Below are 21,732 nucleotides of genomic sequence, written 5' to 3' on the forward strand. Positions count from 1 at the left end.
TGGCGACCGGCTGAATTAAACATGGGAAGGGAGGTTTGCCAAAGGTGATCTAAACAGGGAATCGTGTACACTCTTTCTAACCAGGACAGTACAGGAAGTCCAAACCAGCTTGGATAAGGAACAATATCCTACACGTTGTCAAATTGAATACTGTCTTCAAAACCTAATCATGTTAAGTTAATTCAATACAAGAAAATAAGAGAATACCTTTTTTTTAAATTTCTGTTTATTACCTAGAATTTGGGGGGGTTCTCTCAGTAGAGTCTGATGAACTTGAAACATTTGGGAGATACGCTGCCAGAGATGCTAAGTATGAAGGTTAAAAAAATAAAAAAATTGTTTTATCTGTATTTCTACAACTTTAAAAACACAGTTGGGAGCTAACATGGGCAGTGCGGCTATTTGTCCTACACATAGTAGCCTTGGAAATTTCTGTGATGCTAATATTTACGTGCATGACAATTTCCCCAGAGGTGTGCAGACACTTACATTTTCTTCAAATACACACACAAGCTACCCCTCTTACCGCTGAACCTTTGTGCGCATGTCTGGCATGCATTCTCGGATTAGTGCGCAAATTCCTCGTGCATAAAACTCGCAGAGAATTAGCTTTCTGTAGGACATGGTTTTAAGCTCAGCCGTTTGCACACGGCCCGACCGTGTGGCTTTCTGCATCGACTCGTAAGTTAGGGGAGCCTGCCTGGCAAGTCCCGCTCATGAAGTGGTGAGCGTTTGATGAAATGGGAGGCCTCTGGTGGACGCCGGGCATTTGTGTAAAATACATCTTGCTCTTAAGAGAAATTACAAGTTTTTTAAATTTTATAATTTTTTGATTCACTTAATACATGTATCGATTATAATTTGGGGAAACAGTAACGGAAAGTGATATATTGTACTTGGGAGTCAGAGGACTGGTGATGAGTTAACTCCTTAAAGCAATAGAGGGCTTCTTTTTTTCTAACTCCTTAATATTTAAAGTACCTGTTAGAGAAAAAAAAAAAGTCAGAATAACTTATGGGTTTTTTAATCAAATGGTGGTGTGTGTTTGACCCACCTGCCTTTCTGTAGTTGTTGATGTAATTTAAGTAGTAATCTAAGAAAATACTTCTTTAAAGAAATTATAGTGGATGCATGGTAGAGGTGATGGAGACGAGGACCGTCTGAATTCAAGAAAGCATGGTACAGATATGTGGGATCTCTTAGAGGGAGGAAGAGACTGTGGATGATATGGATGGGCAGAATGGGTGGGCCATGTGTTCTCTACCTGCTGTCATTTTCTCTGTTTCTATCCTGAGTAATGCAATGGGGGGTGGGGGGAAGAGAAGAGGGATAAATCAGGCCAAGTGGGCGAGACAACGGATCCTTAGCTGCCAGCATCTATGGTCAAGGATCAGCAAATCCGGTCCTCGAGTGCCACAGCTAATCAGATTTTCAGGATCCACAATGAATATGCATGACAAATTTGCATATGACCGAGGTAATACACGCAAATCTCTCATGCATATTCATTGTGGATCCTGAAAATCTCATCAAGCTGTGGCACTCAAGGACTGGAGCTGCCGATCCCTCCCTGTAATGTGGAGGGTTGGCCTAGTGGTTAGAGCACCGGTCTTGCAATCCAGAGGTGGCCGGTTCAAATCCCACTGCTGCTCCTTGTGTCACTTAACCCTCCATTGCCTCAGGTACAAACTTAGATTGTGAGGCTTCCTGGGACAGAGAAATAGCCAGAGTACCTGAATGGTACTACCGAAAAACGTGTGAGCAAAAATCTAAATAAATAAATGTTATTTCCCACTGGAGCTGCCTTTTACAAAATGCCTGCTGTGGACAGTAAATAAGTACGCCCCTCACACAGCGCACTCTGCACCTCCGGTAAGTGCCATTAGTGTGCTTCCCAAACATTCATCCAAATGTTCATGCGACCCCCCCCCCCCCAGATGAGGAGGAAAACAAGAACAGCAGGCCATACTCCCCTCCCCCCTCCTCCTGCCATATATCCAAAGCAACAGTGGTTAGATCAAGGCTCTGGAGTGCTAGTGCACACTCAATCCAGTATTGTATACGAATGACCAGTCTAACAGGAGAGGGAAAGGCCTGTGAACCTTCACTGGTCCAGATGCTCCAAACTGACTGCCAGTACCAGGCATAGGTTACACTGGAGGGACCACTGCCCTGTTTCTATAGGCCTCATCTACCGATGAGACTTCATGTGAAGTACCAACCTACAGTTTGAGAACCACGGGCCTACTGACAGTTAACACCTAGACATTTGCTATTCTGCACCCGGAATTGGTTCTACCCTCTCAGTCCCCCTCCTTTTCCCCCTACGCTGTGAGTAAACCTTAGAAGGGATGACATTCTGTGAGCTGTCAAGGAGTTTCAGCTTACGCAATCCCGTTCTCCGTCAGTCACTCAGTTCAAAACACAGATAAGACTTAAAAAAAAACACAACCCATCACCCTGGTTTCACAACCTAGAGAAACTAGATGAGACAAGCCCTCGGAAGCGGCAGACAATTGTGTTGCTAACCGGAGACATTAAGAGCTACTAAGGAATTCCAGTCAGGGACCACCTCAGCTTTATGTTTGCCACATAAAGTGGTCTCGGAGTGGCTTCCCAGCCTAGACCCATGTCAGCAGGCACAGTGAGATAGTACAGTACAACAGCAGAAAAATGAAGACAGCAACGCCCTTCTCAGAAAGATCACCTTCCATAACAAGGTGCTGCTTTCTCTGTTACCATAAAGTTAAAAAAAAAAAAAAAAGCAAAGAGAAGTCCATACATCCCATGTTTCTAATGACATCATGAAAGCTTCCAAAAGTGGGATGATAGAACTCGCATCAAAAAAGGAAGGGAGTAAAATGAACGTACAAGCTTAAAGGACACAGTGGAACGCAATATAGTACATTTTCCGTCAACTTCCTCCCCTCAACTCTCCATTAAAGCTAGATGGTCTTCCCCCTCCCCGGGGCATAGCCAAACCTCACGGTGGGAGGAGTCCAAAGCCTGAAGTGTGTGTGTGGGGGGGGCATATTTTGATGTGCTGCCTCACCCCCCCCCCCCCCACCTCCGCCGCTGCCTCGCCACTGCAAATACCTTGGCTGACGGGGGTCCCCAACCCCCGCCAGCTGAAGCCTTTGTTCAGCACCGGTCTCTGGCGCCACTGTGTTGCCTGCCCCGCTGTCTTCTTCCCCTCATGTCCTGCGTGCCGGACGTGAGAAGGAGAGAGAGAGGGGGAAGGCAATCCAACGACGCCAAAGACTGGCGCTGGATAAAGGCTTCAGCTGGCGGGGACCCCCGTCAGACAAGGTATTTGCAACAAAACCAGGGGCCCAGAAGAAATTTGAGGGGGCCCAAACCCCCATGGCCCCACCGAGCTACGCCACTGCCCCCCCCCCCAATCTAATGGGGAAAACCACTCCCAAGCTCTTAACCCAGAGCACAACAGCTTTTTAAACACAATTCTTCCATCACACCCTGCCATCTTGAGTACTGGCCATTTCTCTCTGTTCCACTGGGTTTCCAGGTCAATCAGAATCAGCCCTTTTTGGGCTGCAGGACCAGTGGTTTTCATGGGACCAAATCATTCCCACTGTCATGCCACAGTCTCATATTTTAAGAGAGGTTAAATTGCTCCTTGTGTTCAAACCACTTCATGGTATTTCAAACAAAACAAAAAAGTGTAAATCGGGGGGGGGGGGGGGGGGGGTGGAGGGAGGGATTGTGGAACAGTGCAAACAGTAAGGGCCTTGCAAAAGATCGCTAGCAACCTGCGAACCGTACCAAAGAGCAAAGCCACTAGTTCCACTGATAATCCAGGCCAAGCAGAACATGTCTCGAACTCTTACATTCAAGGGAAACCAAAGAAGAGAACGTTGAAAAAAAAAATTTAAGACTTTTTTTGTTAATTTTTAATGTTTGTGTGTGAGGTTTTTTTTTTTTTTGTTTTTTTTTTTGTTTTTTTTTTTAATTGCTACTTTGTTTCAAAGAGATTGAAGGCCTATGTTAAAGCTGGGGGTGGATACTCTGACACGTAAATTGTACCACTTGAATGGATGTTATTTTACTGTGTTCTAACTCAAAATATTTTTCATACTCAAAAATCGCTAGGTAGCAAAGCTAAAACATCAGTAACATCAACATAGCTTAAGCTAATTAAATGTTATATGATAACTAAAAAAAAAAGAGTACATAAAATTTCTCGTTGAAATTCAAAGCGGTTCCAGAGAAAACTGCAGGGGGGTTACTTTTTTTTGCCTCACCCTGTACGTAATGGTGTGACGCTGCCCCTACGTTAGAGACCCTCGGATTCATGTTTTTTCTTTTACTCGGCAGATTTTTTTACCGCCCAGCTTCAGTTTACCACCTGCACTTGCCACTGGCCCTCATGTCTGCTCATTCATATGAGTTTATCTTGTCGGGCAGACTGGATGGACCATGCAGGTCTTTTTCTGCCGTCATCTACTATGTTACTATATTCAGCAATGAGCACAGTCAGTTTGTCAATCCGAACAACCAAAGTTCCAGAGGACATCTTGGAAATGTCGAATGCATGGGAGGGAAGGTTTCGTTCCCTTTTCCTAAAATTACTTTGCAGGCATTGTCACAGTCCAGCTTCTTAACAGCTTGCAGCATTTTTGGGTTTGCTAAAATCTTGAGGGTCCCTTTCACCTCTGTTTTGGGGAATATTCATATATTTCACTACTATCAAAGGCTCAGTATCTTGGAAACTATTTAAATAACTACTGGCCTAACCCCCCTCCCTTGTTTACTAAGCCGTGCGCTAATGCCAACACAGCCCATTCAATTTGAATGGGCGCACAGCTTAGTAAATGGGGAGGGGGGGGGGGCTACAGTTCTGTCAAAGACCACTACAAGATCAGAAATCATAGGTACTGGTGTCATCTCGTCATCTGCCCAGGGCTTTTCTGAGAGGATACCGAGTACCGGCACCTTTTCCATTGTCTGCTAAAACTGACCCACGGTCCTCATATTTTAATGAAAGCTCAGGCTCCACGTATCTGCCTTGTCACATATTCTGTGACTGGTTGCAGGGGACCTGGCTATTATGGGGTGGGTCCCTCAGTGATCACCCTACCCCTGAAGGGTGGCCTGGCGTTTGAGTACCGGCACCTTTTTCGCTAGGAAAAAAAAAACGCACTGCATCTCTCACCACCCCCACACGCAAGAAAATGCCTCTCACTGTTAACACTTCCATCATTCAGAACCATAGTAAAAATGCCTCACAGATGTAATCTGCTTAGAAGCATTAACCAGACAGGAAAAAGTTTTAAAGTGTCACAATCACTATAGCCTTGGTTCAACACACCCCCCCCCCCCCCCCCAATGCATTTTTCTGAAAGGTATCAAACTTACACCCCTCCACATCTAAAATCACTCACCAATTAAAAAATAAAAAAACACAGCTGGGATTACCACCAATAATTGCCACGTAAAATTTGTTAGACTAGAGCCCTGCCATTTCAGCAAAGATATAAAGGGTGGGGGGACACACAGAAGCCACATTCCTAAGAAACTGTCAACTTTAACACCTCCCAAAATAACTGGCCTTAGAAAACAGAGCCTCAAGCTGCCCACCCCCCCCCCCCCCCAAAAAAAGGATCACTACACAAAATGCTAGTGCATCTTATAAATATGGGGCGGGACAGGGGTCTCACACCCACATCAGCCTCTACAGTTAACACTGGCAAAGAGAAACACACCAGGAATCTCTGAGGAAAGCAGGTCTCCAGAAATCTTCATTTGCAATCAATTTTACTTTTTTTTAAATCATCAATGCTGAGAGGGCGACCTGGGCAGCAGTTGGCTACCACATGAGAAACAGAAATCTTAAAAGGGGGAGGGGGTGTGGGAGGGTGGCAGCAAATGAGGGTAGCAACATAAAACAAGAGGTGAAGATGCAAAGTTACAGGTCCCGAAGGGTGAACTTCAGAGCTTGTACGAAGCTGAAGTTTTCAGAGGATAACCAGGCAAGATGACCCTGCAATCTATCATGTTTCACAGAGTTATGTGCTGCTGGCTGTGCCTACAAGGTCAGCACAAACAAACCTTGACTAATACTGCAAGATTATTTGCACCCACAGAACTGGCTTCTGCTCCCGAGAAGGCTAAGCTGAATGCTGGTCTCTTAAAACCTTTTAACTCCACTGTGGTGCAGAATTTTCACCATCAAAAGGAGCTTTGATCACTACAAGAGGAATTTTATGAAGGTATTTTCAAGTAACTACAACATAAAAAAAGGGGGAAACGCTGTTTATAAAAAAATACACTCCCCCCCCCCACACACACACACAGAGTTAGCTCCTGTTATCCTCAGCGCTTGTCCCATTAGAGTCCGTGACAAACTATTTTTCAGTGAATTTACTAAATTGTTCTTAAAACTGTTTTTGTTTTTTTTTTCTCACCATAACAGATCTTCACACCCAAGGAATCAAAGGCTGACATGATTCATTAGGAAACTGTGCACCGTGAATCACTGGAACCCACTTTTGTTAAGAAGTGCATCCACTACACACACACACAATTATGCAGGATGACAAGGACCTGCAAATTTTTAATGCGACTGGGTTAGGCGTGTTCCGGGCACAGAGTTTAAGCGTAGGTAGAGTTGTAATCAGTGTGTGCACTTTACATGTGAACCTGCACACCTGCTTCAGAGCGACACAAAATGCTGTGAGTTTTATAGAATGGTGTACTGCTATTTTATTTTTAAAAAAAACACAGTGGAAACATAGAAATATAGAAATATGACGGCAGATAAAGGCCACATGACCCATCCAGTCTGCCCATCCTCTGTAACCCCTAATTCTTCCTGTTCCTAAGCGATCCCACATGCTTATCCCATGCCTTTTTAAATTCTGGAACAGTCCTCGACTCCACCACCTCCACCGGGAGGCCATTCCACGCCTCCACCACCCTTTCTGTGAAATAATACTTCCTTAGGTTACTCCTTAGCCTATTCCCTCTTAACTTTGTCGTATGCCCCCTCATTCCAGAGCTCTCCTTCATTTGAAAAAGGCTCTCCTCCTGACCATAAATGCCCTTGAGATATTTAAACGACTCTATCATGTCTCCTCTCTCCCAGCGTATACATGTTGAGGTTCATAAGCCTGTCCCTGTAATTTTTGCGTTCAAGACCACTTACTAATTTCGTAGCCGCCCTCCGGACTGACCCACCACTCACATCCCAGGCAGGTTGGTTGGAAACGTAGTGAAGAATTTGGTTAACGGCAGAACAGCTGGCGAGTTATTATGGAACAAGTGAATTGTCACCTAATTGTATTTTATTGCGTTATGAGCCAATAAACGGAATTTTCAAAAATAAAATAAAATTTTAAAAACAGATGCCTGTGTGCCTCTATAAAAACAGGCACTTTCTTGTCCTCTTATCCTAGGCTAGAGGTAGGCAATTCCAGTGCACCAGGCAGGTCAGGTTTTCAGGATATCCACAATGAATATGCAGGAGGTGGATTTGCATACCAAGGAGGCAGTGTGTATAAATCCATCTCCTTCATATTCACTGTGGATATCCGGAAAACCTGACCTGCGATTCTCGAGGACTGGAACTACCTACCTCAGCCTAAGTAGCCTGTTATAAAATGACTCCATATAGCGGCCTGCACTGATCCACATGGGAAAAAGAATAAAAATTCAAGACTTCAGAACAGTTTTCAATAAGAAATAGTCACTATAAAAAGTAGCACCTGCCATGTGTAGGAGCCACAATACAAAGTGCTCACCAATGGGAGAACAGGGATGCAAAAAAAATAAAAAAAGTAATGAAGATACAAGAAAAGGGTGAAGTCAAGTACTGCTTTTTGCATCACCTCACTTTTTAGACCTACCAGCTGCCTCAGATATGGAGTGGAGGAGTGGCCTAGTGGTTAGGGTGCTGGACTTTGGTCCCTGGGGAACTGAGTTTGATTCCCACTTCAGGCACAGGCAGCTCCTTGTGACTCTGGGCAAGTCACTTAACCCTCCATTGCCCCATGTAAGCCGCATTGAGCCTGCCATGAGTGGGAAAGCGCAGGGTACAAATGTAACAAAAATAAAATAGATACTATTGGAGATTCTACATGGAATGTTGCTACTATTGGAGATTCTACATGGAATGTTGCTACTATTGGAGATTCTGTGGCTACTATTGGAGATTCTACATGGAATGTTGCTATTCCACTAGCAACATTCCATGTAGATGCCTGCGCAGGCTTCTGTTTCTGTGAGTCTGACGTCCTGCACGTATGTGCAGGACGTCAGACTCACAGAAGCAGAAGCCTGCGCGGCCACATTGGTGATCTGCAAGGGCCGACTTCTACATGGAATGTTGCTAGTGGGACTCTGGGCTAGTCACTTAACCCTCCATTGCCCCATGTAAGCCGCATTGAGCCTGCCATGAGTGGGAAAGCGCGGGGTACAAATGTAACAAAAAAAAGATATAACTATCATACTTACAACGCACACATCTGGATCAGAGGGAGTCTGTCACTCACATTTTTTCCCTACCTAGAAGTACAGGACGGCATCAGTGCAAGTGAATTTTCACTATACCGACACGATACTCCAATTAACCTTCATTTATTCACTCCCCCCTCACAAACATTTCATGGGCTCTTTGGTTCAAGAACGTGACACACTCATGGCCACAAATGTGAAACCAACACTATATTAGAAAGGCACAAAACAACCTAAAAATTAATACATAAACTCCAAGGAGACCACTCAGCAAAGGACAATAACCTAGCTGATATTATTATTATTTATTGCACTTGTATCCCACATTTTCCCACCTATTTGCAGGCTCAATGTGGCTTAGAAAGATCCGTTATGGCATCGCCATTACAGGTTAAAAGATACAATTGGAGTTACAAAGAGATCAAGGATGACAGAGAAGAACTAGGCCAACCATTAAAGAAAGACGTGGCTTAGAGTTAGGGTGAGGTGGTGAAGTGTTATAGTTAAGTTACGGATATAACACTTGTCCGTAATTTCTGTGTGTTACCCTTGACGGTAGTGAAGGATCCTTCTAAGGTCATAGAAGTGGCCCACCTTCTAACAACAGCTATTTAAATATCAGAGCTGAACAAAACCTCTGTAGCAATAAATATACACAGAGCAGAAAAAAAAGGGTGTGGGGGGGGGGGGGGGGGGGGAAGACCTCAAATACAATACAGTGACCCAGTATCACCAGGTACGCAGCCACTCGTACGGCCTCGACAGTGTTCTCACTTCATTCACTTACCGGTAAGTCCACGCTCACATCCGTTCCGTCCAGTAAGGAGATTCTGCAAGTGATGATTGATCTCGCATCCCCAGCGGCGGGGATGTGTGTGGCAGACCGCTGTGCCTCCCGCAAGCGCTCCTTCTCCGCCTGCCTGCGCATCGAGTGGCGCCCCAACGTTCGCCGGAAGAAACGCAACATCTTCTCCTCTACCGATCTCCAGACAAGCGGCAGGTGTGAAGCGTTAGAGGCCTTGTAGAAAGACTCCGGTCCTGTCGATGCTGAGACGTCAACCTGGACTCGGGTAAGAACCTGAAACAATGGATTCAAAGTCTTTAGAAACCCTGCTTTATGCCAAGCAGTATAAAGATGTCACAGGATACAAACTGTACAGCCATTACTAGATCTGAACAAGGGTTACCTTCGAAATCTAATTGAAACATTTTTTTCCATATTTTTATTCAAGGTTTTTTCAAAATATATAACAGAAAAGTAAACACGAAAGCAAACAAAATCAACAATCCATGGTAAACTGAAACATGTATTAAGTTAGTCCAATAAAAAAGGTAGCCTCTTATTTTCTTTTCTACGTTTTGATTTATTTTCTATGTATTACCTTTAAAAGTGGACTAACAGGCTACCACACCACTTTACTCCGGATAAACACAGAAACTGACAGCAGATAAAAGCCATCTGGCTTATGAAGTCTGCACGCCAGAGATCCTGCAACAGAATCGAACCAAAATTGGTATCCACTAATCTCTGGTAGTTAGGATCAATGATGACAAAATACTATAACCAGGATATAATAAACCTAACAATTTCAACAATACTGCTTATAATTTTTTTAAGAGCACCCTCAGATATTCCCACTATAAGAAGCACAACGAATTTTTGTTGCTTAGTGGTCTAACACTCCAGAGATCCTCGGCAGAAGCACCGACATTTCAAACGCGATACAAATGACCCCTCCCTGGGCACAAACGCAGGAGTTCTCGCAATCTCGGGGCTGCTCAACACCCCTAAGCTCCTGTTGTCCTCAGCGCTTGTCCCCTTTTGAGTCCCTTTTTTTTTTTTTTAGTGGCTCTACTAACCTGTTCTTAAAACTGTTTTTTGTTTTTTTTTTCCCCCCCTCGCAAAAGATCTTCAAACCCAAAAAATTCAAAGGAACGACATGATTCATTAGGAGACCGAGCAAAAAAATAAAAAATCACTGGAATCCAATTTTGTTAAGAAATGCATGCATGCATCCAACTCCACAGTTTGGAGAAAGGTGCTTTCCGCCTGGTGACACACACTAAACAAGCATAAAGTTAACCCCCACCCCCCAAAAAAGAGCAGCAGGGATACAGATGGGCAAGATAATGACCAGATTGCTGACCACTCCTCCCTTTCAAGCACGGTCAGCAAAACCTGGACAACAGGCAGAAGCCTTGGCAGACACGCCCACCCCGGGGAGAGGGGGGGGAAGGGAGGGGGGATCGGGGGCCTCACCTGCTACAACCACCAGGGGGGGGAGAGGGGTGGGGGGCTGGGGCTCCCCCAGCCACAGAGAATCGTGCACACGACCAAGCCAAGCCTCCGGCGAAAGGTAAAGCACGGAGAGTGCAGCCAGGATCCTCTGGATTCACCCGGACACCAACCTCTCCCCCCCTCGTTATATGCAGACGCCGCTCCGGTAAATCCTCAATCAAAGGGCGCCGAGGACCGGGAGCGGAAGCAAAGGCAACGCCACCCCTCCTCCCGTGATCACCTGCCGGCCCGGGGCAGGGAACAAAAAAAAAGGAGGCGGCACAACCAGCTGGATTAAAGCTCAGGCAACTTAGACACGCCCCTTGGATGCAAAAGTTAGGATGGGGGGGGGGGGGGAGAGGAACCCTGTCACGTGTACACAGGATTCAGGAATTGGCACCTGCCTGGATTTTTTTTTCCAGGCTTCTAAACATTCGTTAATGACCTGTTTCAAAGGCAGAAGGACGGCTAAGTTGGTGGATGTTTTTTTTTTTTTTTAGAGTTTAGCCCACTACAGCTCTCCAATGCTCCCCCCCTTCCGTTGCAGAAACTGTGGTAGGATCCAGCCAATGGGAAGGCTACTAATCACAGGAAGGAGGGGCTGTGGGAGAAGCAGCTGAGCTCTGCCCACAGGGTCTTCTTTGGAAAGAACCAAAGGAGGGGAGGGGATGGGAGGGGAAAAGGAAGAGGATGGAAGAATAGGGAAAAGGAAGGGTTTCCTTGTCAGTTGAGGAAAAGAACTGGCAGCAGCAGTGGACAGAGTGGTAGGGGCACCACCTGGATGAGCAGGACAGTACTAATAAAGACAGCTAACCAGAGCCCTTTTAATAGAGAGGTGTTAGTCCACTTTTAAAGGTAATTAATAGAAATAAAACATGGAAAAGAAAATAAGATGATACCTTTTTTATTGGACATAATACATTTCTTGATCAGGTTGCCCTTCTTCGTCAGATCGGAAATAAGCAAATGTTGGTAGATGACAGTATATATAAGTGAAACATCAAAGCATTTCAGTGACAGTCTAACAGGATGGAAGTGGATAGGTGAGAGACAGGAAGAGTCGGGTGGAAGAGGGACAGGGAGATATGCATGGAGACAGGAGGGTGACAAAGCAGTACAATTTTATGGTTTATAATGGTCTAGAAAACCCAGATCTTTGTTAAGTCCTGTCTGGTGGGTGTCAAAATATTTAATCATTCTGACTTCAAAGGTCTTACGTTCCTGTATTACTGGTACAGTGTTCTGGTTTTGTAAAGTGGCTGCCCCAGCTTTTGTGTTAATCCACTTTAAAGGTAATCAATATAAATAAAAGAAAATAAAGCATGGAAAAGAAAATAAGATGATTCCTTTTTTATTGGACATAACTTAATACATTTCTTGATTAGCTTTTGAAGGTTGCCCTTCTTCATCAGATCGGAAATAAGCAAATGTTGGTAGATGACAGTATATATAAGTGAAACATCAAAGCATTTCAGTGACAGTCTAACAGGATGGGATGGGTAGGTGAGAGACAGGAGGGTGTCAAAGCAGTACAATTTTATGGTTTATAATGGGCTAGAAAATCCATCCTGTTAGACTGTCACTGAAATGCTTTGATGTTTCACTTATATATACTGTCATCTACCAACATTTGCATATTTCCGATCTGATAAAGAAGGGCAACCTTCGAAAGCTGATCAAGAAATGTATTAAATTATGTCCAATAAAAAAAAGTTTTATTTTCGTTTCAGAGCCCTTTGAAAATCTGGGCTGGAATGGAGAAGTCCACTGGTAAAAATATACCTGTGCACAAATTAAGTACATAAGTATTGCCATACTGGGAAAGACCAAAGGTCCATCAAGCCCAACATCCTGTTTCCAACAGTGGCCAATCCAGATCACAAATACCTGGCAAGATCCCAAAAAGTACAAAACATTTTATACTGCTTATGCTTATCCCTGAAATAGTGGATTTTCCCCAAGTCCATTTAACAACGGTCTATGGACTTTTCCTTTAGGAAGCCGTCCAAACCTTTTTTAAACTCCGCTAAGCTAACCGCCTTTACCACATTCTCTGGCAACGAATTCCAGAGTTTAATTACACATTGAGTAAAGAAAATTTTTCTGTGATTCGTTTAAAATTTACTACATTGTAGCTTCATCGCATGCTCCCTAGTCCTAGTATTTTTGGAAAGCGTGAACAGACGCTTCACATCTACCCGTTCAAGTGAACAGAAGTTTTCACCGCAAGGGAATTTACTTGGGCAAATTCCTGTGAACACTGTCCTAATACTACCGCCATGCTGCCTATATCTTTTCAGAAGCATTTACAAAAAAAAAAAAAAAAAGCTAAATATTTTATTTTCCACTTGTGAACCTTTTTTCACACCTAAATTTACAGCTTTACATCTTGGACACCTGGTCCTTAAAATTTCGCTCTTTCAGGCAGTTTGCCCATGGAATCTCTTGTTTTGTACCTGAGACAACGGACAGTGAAACTGTCTTGCCCTGCTTCCCTGTTCTCAGCCCACTACTGCAGAGCTGCCAAGTTACCAGACTCCAGGAAGGAGAGTTTTTGGCCATTTCTGGGGTTTTTTTTTTTTTTTTTAAACTTGTATCCCAATTCAGTATTCTGTTTCTAGTCCCTGATACCACCAATTGAAATCAGCACTTCAGGTTGTTCCATAATGTACCAGAATAGGGTTGCAGAAACCCAGTACTGGCTCAGATTTCCTTCCTTCCTTGAACTGGGTTACTTAGCTGCTCAAGCTCTAACCATGAAGCCTCTCCATTCAAAGCATGGGCTTGCATGGTCTCCTTGTTCACTCACAAACTACTACACTACCATACCCACAGGTAGGCTCTGCACTTTTCCCTTCTACTTCAGGAGAGGTGAAATGATTGGGCCCACAAATATACATTTGCCTAGGGCCCAATATAATGTTAACCTGGCAACCCACAGAGCTGCAGCTTTCAGTGCATTTACCCAGAACCCCCTCCCTCACTTACTCCTGGCCAGGGTGCAGGAGCAGACTAGGAACTTCACCAAATGCAGCAGGGGGAAGGCGCAAAAGAAGCAGTACACTGCTGGGCACAGGAATCAGTCTACACAGGGGAGAAGGAGACAGTGCAAGCTGCTAATCAATGATAGGCTTCACCCCTCCTCCTGCAGGTGGGTACCACTGCTTGGCTTAAAGGGGTGGTGCCGCCACACAGGCAGACAGCCTCTCGACTTCATGAATATGCATGAGGGAGAGGAGCTGACCTGGACAGCAGAGAGCTAGTGTATGCAAAAGCCTTTCCTGCATGCAGCCACAGTGATGGGGAGAGACAGAGTGTGCTGTTCTCCAGCTTTGGCTTAACTTTCCTTTCTTCAATAGTAGGTTCTGTTACCTCCATAGATAAAGTGTGAGTTCAGGTTCATCTGCATAATATTTGGCTCCAAGGAGGAGGAGGGTTGCAGACTGCAAGCCTGCCTTGATTACATGAATATGAGCTGCACCTGCCACAAGTACTGATGACAAGCAGTACAGGAGCACCTAGTGTGCAGGGATTAATAGAAAGAGTAGAAGCTAGAAAAGGAATGTTAAAAAAAAAGAAGTAGGATTACATTTCTATTAAAGGTATGTTATTTATTTAGTTTGTGCCCACTGCAGCTCCTTGTGACTCTGAGCAAGTCACTTAACCCTACATTGTCCAGAGTCACAAGGAGTTGCAGTGGTAACAGAAATAAATAAAATACTGTTAATCATGGGATTTATCCTGATTACAAAATGTTAATCCAAAATGAAAAGATAAATACAAAATATAAACTGAAAAATTACATAGGAACATAATTGTTGCCATACTGGGACAGAGTGAAAGTCCATTAAGTCCAGCATCCTGTTTCCAAGTGGCCAATCCAGGTCACAAGTAGCTGGCAAGATCCAAAACAGAACAATATATTTAACGCTTCTTATCCTAGAAATAAGCAGTGAATTTTCCCCAAGTCCATCTTAATAATGGATTATGGACTTTTCTTTTAGGAAGTTATCCAAACCTTTAATTCCAGAGTTTATTTACATGTTGAGTGAATAAATATTTTCTCTGATTTGTTTTACATTTACTACATTGTAGCTTCATTGCATGCCCCCTAGTCCTAGTATTTTTGGAAAGAGTAAACAAGCAATTCACATCTACCCGTTCCACTCCACTCATTATTTTATAGACCCCTATTATATCTCCCCTCAGCCGTCTTTTCTCCAAGCTGAAGAGCCCTAGCTGTTTCAGCCTTTCCTCATAGGGAAGTCATCACATCCCCTTTATCATTTTAATCGCCCGTCTCTATACCTTTTCTAATGCCACTATATCTTTTGTTGAGATGTGATGACCAGAATTGCACACAGTATTCAAGGTGATCACACCATGGAGCGATACAAAGGCATTATAACGTCCTCATTTTTGTTTTCCATTCCTTTCCTAATAATACCTAACATTCTATTTGCTTTCTTAGCTGCTGCCGCACACTGAGCAGAGGGTTTCAACGTATCATCAATGACGATGCCTAGATCCCTTTCCTGGTCGATGACTCCTATTGTGGATCCTTGCATTTCGTAGCTATAATTCGGGTTCCTCTTTCACACATGCATCACTGCACTTGCTCGCATTAAATGTCATCTGCCATGTAGATAGTCTCATAAGGTCCTCTTGTAATTTTTCACAATCCTCTTATGATTTAACAACTTTGAATAACTTTGTGTCATCAGCAAATGTAATTACCTCACTAGTTAGTCCCATCTCTAAATCATTTATGAATATGTTAAAAAGCAGCGGTCCCAGCACAGACCCCTGGGGAACCCTACTATCTATGCTTCTCCATTGAGAATACTGACCATTTAACCCTACTCTCTGTTTTCTATCTTTTAACCAGTTTTTAATCCACAGTAGGACACTACATCCTATCCCATGACTTTCCAATTTCATCTGGAGTCTTTCAAGCGGTACTTTGTCCAACACCTTTTGAAAATCCATATACAATATTGACTGGCTCACCTTTATCCATATAGATTTCCCTTAACTAAATCCATGTTGGCTTTGTCTCATTAATCCATGCTTTTGAATATGCTCTGTAATTTTGTTTTGCTTTTTTATAATAGTCTCTATCATGTTGCCTGGCACAGACGTCAGGCTCACCAGTCTATAATTTCCCTGATCTCCTCTGGAACCTTTTTAAAAAAGGTGGCGTTACATTGGCCACCTTCCAATCTTCTGGTATCACACTTGATTTTAAAGATAAATTACATATTACTAACAATAGTTCCACAAGTTAATTTTTCAATTCTATCAGTACTCTGGGATGAATACCATCTGGTCCAGGAGATTTGCTACTCTTCAATTTGTCAAATTGCACCACTACATCCTCCAGATTTATAGAGATTTCAATTCAGTTTCTCCAACTCCTCAGCTTTGAATACCATTTCTGGCACTGGTATGTCTCCCAAATCTTCCTCAGTGAAGACCAAAGCAAAGAATTAATTTAATCTCTCCGCTATGCCTATTGTTTCTCAATTATTACTAACTGGATGCTATCTCAGTATTTGAAGTTAAACAGAGCAAAAACAAATTTTCTGTTAGTGGAAACATAGCAAAGTCCGGTAGTAAATTCAACTTTGGTACTTAATGGGGAATGTTTTTTATTAGATTAATCTATAAAAATCTTGGGTATTGTTCTGGATAACAAATTATCTATGGAACATCAGATCAACTTACTTGTTAGGAGCTCTTTTTATACTATGAGAACGTTGAGGGCTATTCGCCAGAAGATTCATTTAGACTTGTAGTACTAACATACCATATACAAGAAGTGGAAGGACAGTAGTCCAGGCTGAAAGAAGCTATAAATATGGCCACAAACCTTTATGTAAGGAGAGTAAATAAAAGCAAGAGAAAAAGGAAACCAATATGGTTCTCCAAGCAAGTGGCTGAGAAATTAAAGGCTAGAGAGTTGGCGTTCCTGAAATACAGAAAAACTGAAGAAGAAGAACACGGAGAGGAATACCAGATGAAACCGAAAGAAGCCAAGAGAGAGATACGTCTGGCGAATGCGCAAGCGGAAGAACAAATGGCTAGAAATGTAAGGAGGGGTGACAAGATGCTGCAAACCGCTATGTAGATAATGATGAAGAAAAAGCAAATTTGCTAAACAGATACTTTTGTTCTGTTTTCACAGAAGAAAATCCTGGAGAAGGACCACGATTGACTGGCAAAAGTACATATGAGAATGGAATGGATATAGCACCGTTCACGGAAGAGAGTGTGTATGAACAACTTGAAAATCTAAAGGTGGACAAAGCCAAGGGACCGGACGGGATCCACCCCAGGATATTGAGGGAGTTCAGAGAGGTTCTGGCGGGTCCTCTTAAAGATTTGTTTAATAAATCCTTGGAGATGGGAGAGGTTCCGTGGGATTGGAGAAGAGCGGATGTGGTCCCTCTTCACAAAAGTGGTGTTAGGGAAGAAGCTGGAAACTACTGGCCTCACTTCAGTTATTGGAAAAGTAATGGAAGCGATGCTGAAGGAAAGGATAGTGAATTTCCTGGAAGCCAATAAGTTGCAAGATCCGAGACAACATGGTTTTACCAAAGGTAAATCGTGCCAAACAAATCTCATTGAATTCTTTGACTGGGTGACTGGAGAATTGAATCAGGGATGTGCTATAGACATAATCTACTTAGACTTCAGCAAAGCTTTTGACACAGTTCCCCACAGGAGGCTCTTGAATAAACTTGACAGGCTGAAGATAGGACCCAACGTGGTGAACTGGATTAGGAACTGGTTGATGGACAGACGCCAGAGGGTGGTGGTTAATGGAATTTGCTCGGATGAGGGAAAGGTGAGTAGTGGAGTGCCTCAGGGATCGGTGCTGGGGCCGATTCTGTTCAATATATTTGTGAGTGATATTGCCAAAGGGTTAGAAGGTAAAGTTTGCCTTTTTGCAAACAATACCAAGATTTGTAACAGAGTGGACACCCAGGAGGGAGTGGAAAACATGAGAAAGGATCTGCAGAAACTAGAAGAATGGTCTAAGGTTTGGCAATTAAAATTCAATGCGAAGAAATGCAAAGTGATGCACTTAGGGAATAGAAATCCACGGGAGACGTATTTGTTAGGCGGTGAGAGTCTGATATGTACAGACGGGGAGAGGGATCTTGGGGTGATAGTATCTGAGGAGCTGAAAGCGACAAAACAGTGTGACAAGGCGGTGGCCGTAGCTAGAAGGTTGCTAGGCTGTATAGAGAGTGGTGTGACCAGCAGAAGAAAGGAGGTGTTGATGCCGCTGTACAAGTCGTTGGTGAGGCCTCACCTGGAGTATTGTGTTCAATTTGGGAGGCCGTATCTTGCTGAGGATGTAAGAAGAATTGAAGCGGTTTAAAGAAAAGCTACAAAAATGGATTGGGTGTGCGTTACAAGAAGTATGAGGAGAGACTTGCTGACCTGAACACGTATACCCTGGAGGAAAGGAGAAACAGGGGTGATATGATACAGACGTTCAAATATTTGAAAGGTATTAATCCGCAAATGAACCTTTTCTGGAGACACTTTATAAGTGTCTAATAGTTCCCCAATCTATGATTTGGGCGATATTACACAAGTTGGGAGTAAATGTAAAGTAAGTGGAGACACTTCCGTTCAAGTTGCAACCATATAAATTCTTGTTCTTGTGATGTATCTGGTGTTAACCAATAGATACCATATCAAACAAAACAAAGTAGCAGTGTGATACGAATAGAAATCAGGAAAGTTTAATATTCTCTTTATTCTTAATAGCTTTAAGTGTTTTCATGGCTATTCTTGGAGGTTTGTAATTCCAAAGGAATTTAGACAATTTTTGAATCACACTGGGGTCCTTTTACAAAGCGGCGGTAAGCCCAGTTCGGGCTTACTGCTCGCTAAAAGGGAAGTACCACCGGGCTACCTGGAGTGACACGATTCAGACGTTTAAATATTTGAAAGGTATTAATCCGCAAATGAACCTTTTTCGGAGATGGAAAGGCAGTAGAACTAGAGGGCATGGAGGGGAGGGCAGGGGAGAGAGAAAAAAAAACTTACATGACAGCCTTCCTAGGGCCCGTTTCATTGTTGAAGAAACGGGCATAGTTCCACTAGTAAATAAATATTTGAGAATCTACATGGAATGTTTCTATTATTTGAGATTCTGTTGCTACTATTTGAGATTCTACACGGAATGTTGCTATTCCACTAGCAACATTCCATGTAGAAGCCTGCCCTTGCAGATCAGCAATGCGGCCATGCAGGCTTCTGTTTCTGTGAGTCTGACGTCCTGCACGAACGTGCAGGAAGTTAGACTCACAGAAACAGAAGCCTGCGCAGCCGCGTTGCTGATCTGCAAGGGCAGGCTTCTACATGGAACATTGCTAGTGGAGGAGTAGCCTAGTGGTTAGTGCAGTGGAACATGGAATGTCGCTACTATTTGAGATTCTACATGGAATGTTGCTGAGTGAAGGAGTGGCCTAGTGGTTAGAGCACCGGTCTTGCAATTCAGAGGTGGCCGGTTCAAATCCCACTGCTACTTTGTTTTGTTTGATATGGTATCTATTGGTTAACACCAGCTACATCACAAGAACAAGAATTTATATGGTTGCAACTTGAACGGAAGTGTCTCCACTTACTTTACATTTACTCCCAACTTGTGTAATATCTCCCAAATCATAGATTGGGGAACTATTGGACTGGGAGGGGTGGGGAGCAGAGGGAAGGAGCAAGAGATGGATGGGACTGGGAGCGGAGGGAAGGACCAGGAGATGGATAGGACTGGGAGCGTTGGGAGCAGAGGGAAGGACCAGGAGATGGATGGGACTGGGAGTGGAGGGAAGGACCAGGAGATGGATAGGACTGGGAGCGTTGGGAGCAGAGAGAAGGACCAGGAGATGGATAGGACTGGGAGCGTTGGGAGCAGAGGGAAGGACCAGGAGATGGATGGGACTGGGAGGGGTGGGGAGCAGAGGGATGGACCAGGAGATGGATGGGATTGGGACAGGTCAGGCACAGCAGAGGGAAGGAGCAGAAGATGGATGGGACGGAGGGATGGTGAGCAGAGGGAAGGAACAGAAGATGGATGGGACGGAGGGATGGTGAGCAGAAGGAAGGAACAGAAGATGGATGGGACTGGGAGGGGTGGGGAGCAGAGGGAAGGAGCAAGAGATGGATGGGACTGGGAGGGTGGGGAGCAGAGGGAAGCCTACTGGAAAGAAGACACTGCATAAAACAGAAGACACTGGGACCAAAGCGAATAGAAAAACTAAATGATCAGACAACAAAGGTAGATAAAAGTATTTTATTCAGAATTTATTAATTGAAATATGTCTGCTTTTTGAAATGTGCATCTGTGATATTTTGCCTGTAAATTTCAATTCCTTCCTCCATATTAGCATATGGCTGGCTGACATCAGGAGATGTTACAAACCCAGGCAGCCAGACATGGAACGTTGGAGGTGCAAATTATTATATAGGATTTAGATTTTGCTCACCTTTTTCAGTAGTAGCTCAAGGTGAATTACATTCAGGTACACTGGGTATTTCTCTGTCCCAGGAGGGCTTACAATCTAAGTTTGTACCTGAGGCAATGGAGGATTAAGTGACTTGAACTGGCCACCTCTGGATTGCAAGACTGGTGCTCTAACCACTAGGCCACTCCTCCACTCCACTTTTAAAACAATAAAAAGGTAAATAGCATGAAAACAGTTTGTATTACAGTCCACTGCTGTCCCTTGTGCTTCTACTGACCAGTGCCTGTGCTCTATCTTGTCCAGCAGCCAAGTCCTGCAAAAAGCAAGGAGTCCCTTCTTGGCATATACAAAGGCAGATCAGGTCTCAGGGGCAGGGCCACCAAAGGGGGGGGGGGGATTCTCCAGGCCCAGCCTCCGAGGGCCCTGTGCCAGCGACCAAAACAGACTGCTCTGCCGGCCACAGGTCTTGCTTCCTGCCACGTCCTGCCTATGCAGAGAATGGAAGTTACTTCACAGTAGGCGGGATTGTGGCAGGAAGAAGAACCTTTAGCCGTCAGAGCATTCTCTCTCTCTCACTGCTGCTGGAAGGGGGTGACGGGGAGCGCAGTGGTGGTGGGGGTAGCAGTGGAAGAGGCGGCGGTGGCGGGGCCCTGAACACTGTTTGCCCCAGGTCAGCTTTGTCTCTCAGCGGCCCTGCTTAGGGGGAAGGGTAGGACCAGCGGTCTTTGCTTTCCTGGAAACAGTGACAAAAGGGGACTCCAGTTAACTCATGGCTTCCAGGGTTCAGCCTCCTGATGTTGCAGACATAGAATGGAGAACAAATGAGTTAGTTTCCCAGATGTGGAAGATTCCAGGCAGATGAGAAGCCACCTCCCCTTTAGGAACGTTACAATATTGAGGGTAGAAAATAGTGTCTAAATCAAAGGATTTAGACGTCCTTCTTCCCAGAACGTTTCCATGTGGGTCTTAATAATAATAATAAAAAAGTCCATCTCCCACATGTGTAAATGGCCATGGCTGAAACATCTACACTGCCCTATAAAAACATGCATCTGGGGATTTTCAACCCTCCACATCCCACAATTGCTATGGCACCCAAAAAGAAGGCCCCGAGCAGGAACTGCAATATCAGCGATGGCGAGATTGAGTTTCTTGTCAAGGAGATCATGGCATGCCATGCCAATCTCTTTGCTCCAAAGAGGCAAATATGCAGTTATACCAAGAGAAAAGAATGGGTATTTGCAACGAGCTTAATGCTGTCTACCACGCAAATAGGGAGATGGAGGACTGCAATTCAAGCTCCTCCTCCTCCTTACCTACAAATGCACTCAGTCTGCGGCTCCTCACTACCTCTCCACCCTCATCTCCCCCTATGTTCCCGCCCGTAACCTCCGCTCACAGGACAAAGCCCTTCTCTCAGTACCCTTCTCCACCACTGCCAACTCCAGGCTCCGCTCATTCTGCCTTGCCTCACCCTATGCCTGGAACAATCTTCCT

General features: G+C 44.2%; 1 protein-coding gene across 1 annotated transcript in view; it reads right to left on the reverse strand.

Moving 5' to 3' along the window:
- The window catches only part of LOC115475142 (band 4.1-like protein 5), a 203,457-nt gene extending 192,842 nt beyond the window's left edge, over positions 1-10,615 (reverse strand). Inside the window, exons 1-2 of the mRNA XM_030210881.1 lie at positions 10,333-10,615; positions 9,260-9,550 (exon numbers count right to left, since the gene is read on the reverse strand). Of these exons, the coding sequence (XP_030066741.1) occupies positions 9,260-9,439 (180 nt within the window). The 5' untranslated portion in view covers positions 9,440-9,550; positions 10,333-10,615. The remainder of the gene's footprint in view (positions 1-9,259; positions 9,551-10,332) is intronic.
- Between the last annotated feature and the right edge of the window lie 11,117 nt (positions 10,616-21,732).

This window comes from Microcaecilia unicolor, chromosome 7 (assembly GCF_901765095.1).
Source record: "Microcaecilia unicolor chromosome 7, aMicUni1.1, whole genome shotgun sequence".
Taxonomy (NCBI): Eukaryota; Metazoa; Chordata; class Amphibia; order Gymnophiona; family Siphonopidae; genus Microcaecilia; species Microcaecilia unicolor.